The following is a 10714-nucleotide window of genomic DNA, read 5'->3' on the forward strand; positions in this document are numbered from 1 at the left end:
TTGTGGGGACTGTGTCATCCTTTTCCCTTCCCAGTGACACCCCAGCAAGCTGGTACCATTCACAGACATCTTTATTAGTTAGACCTCCCTACACTACAGACACTCGAAACCTGGAGTCTCGGTATGTTTTGGACTAGGCTGGGTAGCAGGTGCCTTCATCCAAGGTACAGAGGTGCTGGGGGACCTGGAGAGGTTTTGAATATCTCAGCCACTATCCCGGGAGTCACCAATTAAAGTTGGGGCTTAGAGGTTGGCTCACAGTCCTCTGTCTTCTCCTTAGATGCCAGTCTTTGCCACACCTTCTCCCAAGCCACCTGGGAAGGTTCAGGCGGGCGGATCCAGCGCAGAAACAGGCCTGAGGAGGAGGAGGAGGACAGATAAGGAAGCTAGCAGAGGAGCTAGCTGCCCAGGGGAGGAGGTGGGAGAAGGGGGTCACCTTGCCAAAGTTGCAGGCTCTGGGGCTCCACAGAGGGCCAGATGGCCAAGGGACTGGGGACGTAGAGTGGGTTCCGGAGTTTCCGTCGCACTTTCGGCTGGTTGAGCCCAGACCACAAGGAGTGGGTTTGAGTCCTCACTTCACACAGGCATCTGTAGGGAGTGAGTTTCCAGACTCAAGCTATGCCTTCTGGGATTCTGGACTGGGGACCCTGGTTAGGGTGACTGCCACCCTGGGGGCAGTGACAACCTTTCCTTTTTCCTGCAAATGTTCTTGCCAGTCAGATCCTGGACTGGGCACTGGAATAAAGTAGAACAAGACAAAGTCCTGGTTGTTCAGGAGATCCATTTAGCTCTGCCTGGAAGCATCAGGGAAGGTAACTAAGAATGGGCCCCATGGCTGGTTCTGTCTGCAGAAAGTCACCAGGTGTCCAAAAGCGTGAAAATCCAGGGCCAAGAGCAAGAAAGTGGGAATGGGCCCAAGTGAGTATTGTTGGGTTTCTGTTTTTTTTCTTTTTGAGAGAGAAAAAGCGTGAGCAGGGGGTGGAGGACAGAGGGAGAGGGAGAAAAAATAAAGCAGACTTCACGTCCAGCACGGAGCCCATCAAGGAGCCCAACACGGGGCTCAATCTCACGACCCCAAGATCATGACCTGAACCGAAATCAAGAGTCAGATGCTTAACCAACTGAGTTGCCTGGGCTCTCCTGTTTGTTAGTGAATTTTTTAAACTGGTGACAGAGAACAGTGTGGTGGCTGTTCCCACAGCCTACATGGAAAGAAGGGTCTGGAGTGGGGTTAATAGGAGGGCCCTTTGACATTTGGAAAGGCCAAGATAAGAAAGTTTTAGGAGAAAGGCTATATAGGGAGGACGGGAGAGGGAGGTACATAAAGATAACCGTTTCTCAGCTGGGTGACCCAGTTGTGGAGTCAGTGAAAACAACCTTGTAGGGTGGGGGGCGAGGTAGGTGTGGGGGTGGCAACAAAAGTGAGGAGAGGACTGGGCCCTCCCTTCCTTCACATCACATTGATGAGAGAAAGACGGCTTTGGGGGGCTTGGGAACATATGCAACAGGTGAACCAGATTGTAAGAACCACTACCGCTGGGGTGCCCACCATGCTGGAAACTGTGCTGAACACTTGCCATGCTTTAACCTGGCTAATACACACATCCCCCGCCCCCCAACTCCCATGCTGGCTGCTAGAAGACTCTGTGCTACTGACAGGAAACATGTTTTCCATGATCACCCAGCAGGTGAGCGATGGGAGCCAGAAGTTAAGTCCAAACAATTAGATTCCATTTCCAACCTCTACTCTTGCTTCACTAGAATCAACCCTACAAAGTGGTAGAGAGCACCAGAAGTGATTTCTTTGGCAGTAACTTTCCCCTTCAGTCCTTGGTGCTTTTTTTTTTTTTTAAGTATTTATTTATTTATTTTTTAAGATTTTTATTTATTTATTTGAAAGACAGAGATCACAAGTAGGCAGAAAGGCAGGCAGAGAGAGAAGAAGGGAAGCAGTTTCTCTGCTGAGCAGAGAGCCCGACGCGGGGCTCGATCCCAGGACTCTGGGATCATGACCCGAGCTGAAGGCAGAGGCTTTAACCCACGGAGCCACCCAGGCGCCCCTCAGTCCTTGTTTTTAAGCTAGGGGTGCACTGGCTCTTGGCTCTGAAGAGAGTGGGTAAGTCTGAAGAATGGGCCTTGGGCCCATTCGAATCTGGGTTTGCAGCAGTTAGGGGGAAGGGTGAGATTTGGAGGCAGGGGAGGAGAGAACATGCAGGAGTTTTCCCCAAAGAGAAACTCAGCCAAAAAGGAAAGATGTCTTCTAGGGACCTCAGTGCTGACACAGCCTGGCTTGTGCCTGGCCCCTGACCCACCGTGACAGCCCCTTCGCTCACCTCTCCTTTTCGCTGCTGCAGAGGAAGGTGCCAAAAGGGGAGGCATAGGCGTGCTCAAACAGGGCCAACAGCAGCCCCTCCCCAAACTCCAGCGACAGCGGGAACTGGTGGCCCAGCTGCCACACACAGTCCAGGAAGAGGAGGAAGGTGGGTGCCTCATGCTTGGGGCGGGCATGGGAGAAGGCCGAGTGGGCACAGCGCAGCTGGAAGGGGTGGCCGGCCTGGGGAGGGGGCAGAGCAATGGGCACAAGGAAGCAGGGTCTCTGGATGAAGGGGCAGGGCTGGGGCTGAGCGGCCACTTACCTGGATCCACTCGCGCTCCACCAGCTCCTGGAATCCAGTCATGGTCCGGCTCAAGGGGTCCAGGATGAGCTGGGCCAGCGAAGTCACCAGCAGGGTGCTGTCCGTGCCTTCAGCCCCGTGCACCAGGACGCAGGCTTCTTCCCTATGGGCCAGGGCTGTTAAGAGTGGCCAGTCCTTCCCAGCGTCGGGTGGCTGGGCCAGGAGTCAAATGGACCCATTTCCAGGTTGTCCATGCTTTCTGTGCCCAGGGGTTGAGGGCCTTGCTGTCCGCCCTGTTCTCTGCCTTGTGGCAGGGGGCTTACCTCTCCACACCCCAGGCTGCTAGGCAGGCGGTGCTCAGGGCCTCTTTCACATGTGCCAGCCAGCGGCAGGCCTCTAGTTGACTGAGCCAGCCGTCCATGCTCTTCTCCAGGTCCCCACAGGCTTCCACCAGCCGCACGAAACTCTCCTGTAGGGGCCGTCCCCTGTACAAATGGGAATCTGGTCATTCCATCCCCAACCAAACTCTGGTGAGCACAGCCTGGGAACAAGTGCTCCAGACCAACAAGGCAGACAAAGAGGAACCCATCTGACAAGAGGAACACAGGACCCTTTGGGGAGCCCACCTAATCTCATGGAAATGAGTCCGTATCTTGGAGGACTCCCCAATCTGATGGAGAAGACCCCAGACCCCTTGGGGGAGACCTGGTCTGTTGGAGGGTACCTGGGGAGTGGTCACACAACCCTCCTGGGAAACAATGCCCTGAGAAACCCCCAGTTTGATGGAAGCATCCCAGTACTGTTGTAGCCCAGTCTGAGAGGAGCATCACGGTAGTCCCTGGGGAGTCCCAGTCCGACAATAGAAACACAACCCTCTTAGAATTCTGGTCCCTCTTCCTGTTTACCAGGAACTGCTCAGCTCAAGATCACCAATGTGACCTCCTGCCCGAAAACCTCATGGAGATTTTTCCAGCCTTGTGTAAAAGCCTGCAATGCACCACCCCCCCACCCCCACCTTTAGGATAAAGTCCAAGCTCATAATCATGGCATTCAAGACCTTTGCTCTGGTCACTATTCCCCTTTAGCCCCAGCTCTCTCTGCCTCTATCCCACACCCTATACGTCCACCATTCTGAAGTGCCTGCAGCTCTCCGAACAGGGCAAATGACCGGAGCCTCAGCTCCTGTGCACTGGCCGTTCCTTCCACCTGGAATGTCCTTCTGCTCTCTGGCCCTTCCTCCTCTTCCAGGTGTCAGCTAAGGCCTCCAGTTCTCAGGGAAACTTTTTTTGCACTCCCTATACACAGGAGAGGGGCACCAGCTTTGTCACACCGAACCCTAACTGCCCTCGTACTGCTGATCCCGCCACCAGGTCTGGGCTGCCCACGGTCTCCACCTCCGGGTTCAGTCAATGTTGGTTGAATAAAGGAATAAACAGTTTTGTATTCCACTCTCCTCAAAGCACAGAAACTCCCTGAGGACCTGCTCTTGGTACTACCATCGCCTAGATAGACACGGCTGTGCAGGTGGAGCTGCAGGGGAGGGCTGGGACCCATGCGGAGGTGAGGGGTGTGTGTGTGTGTGTGTGTGTGTGTGTTGAGACTGTTCCTGGAAGACAAAGACAGGTATCAGTTTAATATAAAGAGATGCTTTTTCTTTCCAGGCAGAGTTTGGGTTCCTAGATAGGAATGAGCTCTGTCAGTGGGGGGTGTGCAAGTGGGGATACTTACCGGACAGGACAGCTACCCAGAAATGCCTAACAGTCCCCAAGGTTCCTGGAAGACACCCCGCCACTCCTCCTGCCTACCCCCCTACACACGTATCCCTGAAGAGTCCGGCAGGAGAGCGCCCAGGAGAGGACTGAAAGACCTCTCACCTCTCCAGGGGCCGGTGCAGCCGTTTCCAGCCAGGGTAGGCGGCTTTGGCCTCGGTGCCACCCCCAGTCACACGGGCCTGTTTGGCGGCCTGAGCGGAGCGCGTGTCCAGGATGAAGCCCGGGGCTCCAGGGCGAGCTCCCGCCAGCACGGATCGCAGCAGCTCCTCGTCCTCAGCGCAGCGCCTTTTCTGGGGACCAGTCAGGGGCTGGCTGGAACGTAGCAGCACCTGCGGATGGGCACTCCACTCCAGAAGCCACAGACACCCAGCCCCAGCGGGGACTTCGCTCAGGGAGCCCCTAGGGAAGGTCTAAGACACTAAGGCGGGTCTCGAGCTGGCAGGGGCGGGCTGGAGGGCAGGGTCCCCTAGCGGCGGAACTCACAAGGCGCGGGCCCGGGCTTGGGTGGGGTATAGCGGAAGGAGAAAGGGACCCTAAGAGTAGACCTTGGGCAGGTCCAGGGTTGACAAAGACCCGACTAGATTCCAGGGACCCGAACGGCCGGGGGCGGGGCCCAGATTGGCAAGACTCCTCAGCCGGGGAGAGGGACGGGGTCTGAGTCCGGGGAGGGCGGGCGGAACGGAGGGGGCGGGGCCCGTTGGGGCTGAGGATGGATGGAGCGCGGCCACAAAGGGCAGGAGCCTGGTCTGTAGGCGCGCGGCGAACTGGCCCGGCCGGTGCAGAAAAGGCCAAGAAGAGCCGCAGTTGTTCCTAGTGTCGGACTCTGGGGAGGGGCGGGCTCACGGTTCCGCTGGGAGCGTGGTGGTAGCTGAGCACAGGGAAGCGGCCTCCCTGGCGGAAGCCGGCGCAGCGCGCCAGGGCATCGTCGTCCACAGCGCGAGGCACGATCACGGCGCGGGGGTAACTGGGGCACAAGCTGAAGTCCTCGTTCACCTCGCTCAGCCTCCAGGCGTTAGTCTGCGGTGCAGGCAGAGGGGAAGGCCGGGTTAGGGCACTCCGTGAGCGCCCGGACCTCACGCCCCTTCCAGGTGCGGCGCTCACACAACCGCTGGCCCCCACGACCGCACCCACCTCGCGAGCTACTCGCTTGTAGTAGCGTTCGGGTGGGTGGAAGTGCCAGGCGTCGCCCAATCTCAAGCCCTTGGGACGGTAGAAGAACGGAAAGGAAGTGATGACCGATTCCAAGGACGACAGCGCCTGGGGGAGGAAGTCGGGGAATCTGGGCAAAGTCGGAATCGTCTCACGCGCGCCCTCCCAGCCCCTCCGCTCCGCAGCTCCCTCCTCTGCGCGTACTCCAGACCACCCTGCATCCCTCGCAGTTAGCTGTGTGCCGGGATAACACCGGATGCTGAGCTTCCTTGCGCAGGAGCCCGTTTACTCCCGTCATTACGAAATAGGGATCGCTTAAGGGCTTCAGGAGCACCGTTGGCGCACCTCGATGGAACGGGCGATGTCCAGCGTGGCTTCCACGCCCTCTATGTCCAGCTGCAACACTCGCAGGTCCTTACAGCGCAGCGTGATGGTGCCGGAGTCATAGGAGACCCTGGGGATGGACGGGCTTCGGCTTAGAATCCCCCGCCCCCCCCACGAGGGGAGGAGAAACGAGTTTATCAGGATTGGATGTAATGCAAGGGGGCACCAGTTCCAACTGCGCTTGCCCTTCCCCCTCCTCTGCAGAGCCGCGAGCTTCGCAACTACGGGGACGCCCCCGCCACGTCTCACCGCTTGTCGATGGAGTCTACACTACGCAACAGCAGAAGCCACAGGTCTGAAGTCCCTTGAGGCCCTGGCGACAGCAGCAGGTGGTGGCCGGTGACGCATAGGATGCCACGCAGTGGGGGCGCCTCCGGACCTCGCAGCAGCTTGGCTTGGGCCGGGCCGGTGCGGATCAGTTCCAAGAACTCCATTCCGCTTGTGGTGGGCCTGGGGCCCAGCAGAAGGACGGACTCCAGGAGCGTCAGGCGGGGCGAGCGCGCGCTCGGAAAGGGACAGGAACTGGCGGGGCAGCTGGCGACGCCGGCAGGACAGCTGTTAAGGAGGCCCCTTGGAAGAAGCGATCGAACAGTTTCACAGGAATTTCCCCATCCTACTGACAGCACCTCTGAGCGAGGACCCCAGCCAGACCCTGTTGAGGAAAACTCAATTTCATCCATCTGTGAAATGGGGAGAATAATCTCGCTTAAAGCCCTTTACCTTGTGCTTCGGTCTCAGGTGGCACTCAACATTTTTTTTTTAACCTAGGTGCCTTCACTCTCGCTGACTTAGAAAAGAAATATTACCATTTCTTCTTTTGTACCCTGGTGGAAAGGGTGGAAAGGGTGGGCGTGAAACTGGGAACTGTCTGCTTCCTCCCCCTACCGCTGAGACTGGGTGGGGGAAACCCCTTAGTCCACCTTAAATGCAAGCAGCTGTGTAGCTAGCGCCCCTCCCCCACCACAGCTGGAAGTCCCTGCCTGAGGGCGCCCTCTATGGGGGCTGCTTCTGGCTTAGTCCTGCCCTCGAAAGCCCCGTCTTCTACCACTCCATCCTTCAACCAAATATGAATTGCCCACACACGGAGCTGGGCCCTGTATTTGGTGAGGGGACCCAAGGATGGCTGAGGAAGGTTCTGTTCATTAGGATTTTCAGGCTGGCAAGAGACACACCTAAGCTGGTAAACCACAAGAGGTGAAAGGATTTACTGGAGGACCCATCCATCCATCCATCTATGCATCCATGCAATTATGCTTTCATTTTTTTTTAAATTCTTTCATTCCTTAAACACTGATGCCTACACGGTGTTAAGCAGTGATTACTAAGAAGAATAAGACCGACACCTGCTTTCAAAGGGCCATTTGGTCCACTAGGTTGCAGGCTTGCTTGCGTGTGTGTGCACATGCATGTATGCAAAGCCCTTCTTTTAAAAGAACACACACACACACACAAAGAAAAGAAATCATAGGTGGACACCCATAACACAAACATAATATCGGAATGAGCTGTGAAAGTAGCCACACATAAAGGAGTACAAATTGTAAAATTCCAGACCAGCTGGGATGGGAATTTGTTAGAAATGCAAATTATCAGCCCCACCCCCATGTATCGCCTTAAATACATTTTCCAGGAGATGCCCATGCACACTAAAGTTTGAGAACCATTGGAAAGTACACAAAAAGGCAAAACTAATCGCTGCTGTCAGAGATTGGGAGAGCAGTGACAGGCCAGGGGCACCTCCTGGACGCTGGGAATGTTCCGTTGTTCCATCTAGGTGCTGGGTAAGCAAGTGGGCTTAGTTCGGGAGAATTCAACAAGGCATGTCATTATTTATGATGTGCGAAGTTTTCTGTGTATCTGTTATATTTCAATACAAAGTTTAAAAAAGGGAAGAGCTCTGGTTGAAGCCCTGGGAAGGGCAAGGAGAGGGAGGGTCTAGGAGCCCATCTATAGCTCTGCCTTTAACCCACACACAGTCCTTGAGGGAGTTCCAAGGGAACCTAAGGTCCTTAGAGCACAGCTCGAGATCACTGATCTGTCCCAACAGAGAGTCAGTGACTTGTCCAAATGTCATGAGGACAGAGGGGGCAGCTCATCAAACTTCTATCCACTCCCCACCCCCGCTTAACTTGGGTCTTGGGAAGAAGGCCAAGACTCTAGTGTGGATGATGCCTTTCTCATCCTGGAGCAACTTCCTTTCTGGGAACTGGGTGTCTCCTTTTGGGCAAAGACAATAAAATTCATCCAAGGGGCAGGAGAAGCAGGACTCCTCCTGCCCCCATCCGGATGGCATCACGTGGCTCCCGGGTTAGCAGGCCAGGAAAATCCCAGCCCTTGCACAGTCGGCCTCATATACCTCTCTCTTCACCCACCCTGACACACTCAGCTTCCCTGACCCACCTTGGACAGTCCCCATCACATACTCCCTGGCACAGTTGTTTCCCCCTCAGCTCCCGCCGCCACCCCCCAGCCATACTGCCAGCCTTTCCCAGAGCTGTAGCCTTGCCCCGTCACTCACCCCAAACCCAGCATGTCCCTGGGACCACTGAAATTCCAGGCAGTAGGTGAAGAAACTGAAGAGGACGAGGAGGAAGAGAGCCTGGACTCTGTCAAGGCTCTGACGGCCAAGCTGCGGCTGCAGACGCGGCGACCCTCGTACCTGGAGTGGACGGCCCGGGTCCAGAGCCAGGCGTGGCGCAGGGCTCAAACCAGACCTGGGCTGGGGGGTCCCGGTGCCCTCTGCGGCTTCGACTCAATGGATTCTGCCCTTGAGTGGCTCCGACGGGAGCTGGTGAGTCGGGTGGGGTGGGCAGTCATCATTGGGACCCAGGAACCGTGGGCGTGGGGAAGGGACAAGGACAGACCTCACCTCCAGCAACCGCCCCACTCCTGTGGCTCTGGAAGCTAAGGAGCCATGAAAGGACTTGTCCAGTCATTTATTCAGGGAGACTTGCTGAAGCAGGGTTCCATCCAATCTACCTACTGCCGACTACTCCTGTAGTTGGCTCTGTAGGCTGTGGGGACAGATCCCTGCCCTTTGGGGGGGCATGGTCTCCCCTACCCTGAGAATTGCTATACCTCCAAGACGCAGTGAAGGACAAAATGAGGCACTGACCATACAGTAGGCAGAAGCTGAGGAGGCCAGCATTATGCAGGTGGCTCTTAACCCCATATGTGCCAACAAAAAGATGTCTAGCCTCTAAATTTGAGACTGCAGTTTAGTCGACCTGGGGTGAGGCCCCCAGGCAACTGCATTTGTCTAACAATCGCCCCTTAGTTTTAGAGCAGGATCTGACGGGGAGGGATCAAGCTGGGGCGAGTGGGGGTGGGGAGGACACAGCCTGTGCCAAGACCCAGGGTGTTGACAGGAAGGGAAGACTGACGCGAGCAGCTGTGGACCGGTACAGCGGTCTCACGCCCCCTCTCGGCCGCAGCGGGAGATGCGGGCTCAGGACCAGCAGCTGGCGGGGCAGCTGCTTCGGCTGCGGGCCCAGCTGCACCGGCTGAAGGTGGACCAAGCCTGTCACCTGCACCGAGAGCTGCTGGACGAGGCGGAGCTGGAGCTGGAGCTGGAGCCGGGGGCCGGCCTCGCCTTGGCCCCGCCGCTGCGGCACCTCGGCCTCACGCGCATGAACATCAGTGCCCGGCGCTTCACCCTCTGCTGAGGGGCACCTGCGGGCCTCCTGAGACCTCAAAGGCCCTAGCACCTGGCAAGGGGTGGTGGGAGGGTTGGGGGGCTGTCACTCTTTTGGGAGCATAAAACCCCAGCATCCTGTCACCCCTGCTGCCCTATCTTGGGGAGGGGTGGTTGGAGGAAGGGGAGAAGCTCACACACCCCCAGGCTCTTCAATAAAGGCCCTCTGTGCTTCCCATCAAGGTCTCCAAGGTCTCCGAGTCATTTACTCGGCCCAAGGTCACTGTGTGTTTGTTGTCTGTAGCTGGGGCCAGGGCTTCCACTACAGGAGAGAAGGCCTGGGCTAGGAGCAGAGGTGAACAGATGGATCCCATCTCTCTCCCAGTTCCAGCTCTGTCTCCCTCTCTTAGCAAGTTCAGAACTGGGCAAGAACTTGAAGTCCCATGGGGTGCCTGGTGGCTCAATGGATTAAAGCCTCTGCCTTCCGCTCAGGTCATGATCCCAGGGTTCTGGGATCAAGCCCCACATTCGGTTCTCTGCTCAGAAGGGAGCCTGCTTCCTTCTCTCTGTCTGTCTGCTTCTCTGCCTACTTGTGATCTCTATCTGTCAAATAAATCAATACAATCTTAAAAACAAAACAAAACAAAACAAAAAAACTTGATGTCCTGAATAACCCCTACAGAAGGTGACAGGTCCACGGGCAGCTGAAGAATGCAGGACCCAGAAACCGGGGTTCCAAACCAGCTCCACTGTGCATTTCTTTTCTTTTTTCTTATTTGAGAGTAAGAGAGAGAGAGAGAGAGAGAGAAATAGAAAGCATGAGCAGGGGGAGAGGCCAAGGGAGAAGCAGATGCCCTCTGAGCAGGGAGCTGGCTGTGGGGTTCGATCCCAGGACGCTGGGATCAAGACCCGAGCTGAAGGCAGCTAGGTTCACTGAGCCACCCAGGCACCCCTCCATCACACATTTCCACCAGACCTTGAGAAGGCCCCTTAAGCCTGAAGCTGTCTGTTTACTTCTCAACTGAAAATGCTACAATGCTACTTCTACTCCAAAGTAGTTGGAGATGTCTTAAATAAGACGACACTCAAAACTGGGCAGCCTGGGTGGCTCAGTTGGTTAAGCGACTGCCTTCAGCTCCGGTCATGATCCCAGTGTCCTG

General features: G+C 56.3%; 2 protein-coding genes across 4 annotated transcripts; one reads left to right on the plus strand and one right to left on the minus strand.

Moving 5' to 3' along the window:
- Positions 1-53: 53 nt before the first annotated feature.
- Positions 54-6730, minus strand: LOC122899696 (myotubularin-related protein 9-like). 3 transcript variants are annotated; one of them, XM_044237682.1, is made up of 11 exons: positions 6727-6730; positions 6170-6572; positions 5882-5990; positions 5519-5644; positions 5231-5404; positions 4490-4716; positions 2939-3100; positions 2637-2778; positions 2334-2554; positions 437-588; positions 54-355 (listed from the first exon to the last, which is right to left on the minus strand). In XM_044237682.1, exons 2-11 carry the CDS (start codon positions 6352-6354, stop codon positions 231-233), a joined length of 1623 nt encoding a protein of 540 aa, XP_044093617.1. In that variant the 5' UTR covers positions 6355-6572; positions 6727-6730; the 3' UTR covers positions 54-230. The 3 variants fall into 3 exon arrangements, with proteins under 3 accessions (XP_044093617.1, XP_044093615.1, XP_044093616.1); XM_044237680.1 differs by lacking the exon at positions 6727-6730 and having other exon boundaries at positions 6170-6700; XM_044237681.1 differs by lacking the exons at positions 54-355; positions 2334-2554; positions 6727-6730 and having other exon boundaries at positions 492-588; positions 6170-6700.
- A 1548-nt stretch (positions 6731-8278) lies between these two features.
- FAM167B (family with sequence similarity 167 member B) lies at positions 8279-9800 on the plus strand. Its single transcript, XM_044236351.1, has 2 exons — positions 8279-8711; positions 9355-9800. Exons 1-2 carry the CDS (start codon positions 8451-8453, stop codon positions 9583-9585), a joined length of 492 nt encoding a protein of 163 aa, XP_044092286.1. The 5' UTR covers positions 8279-8450; the 3' UTR covers positions 9586-9800.
- Positions 9801-10714: the final 914 nt, after the last annotated feature.

This window comes from Neovison vison, chromosome 2, assembly GCF_020171115.1.
Source record: "Neovison vison isolate M4711 chromosome 2, ASM_NN_V1, whole genome shotgun sequence".
Taxonomy (NCBI): domain Eukaryota; kingdom Metazoa; phylum Chordata; class Mammalia; order Carnivora; family Mustelidae; genus Neogale; species Neogale vison.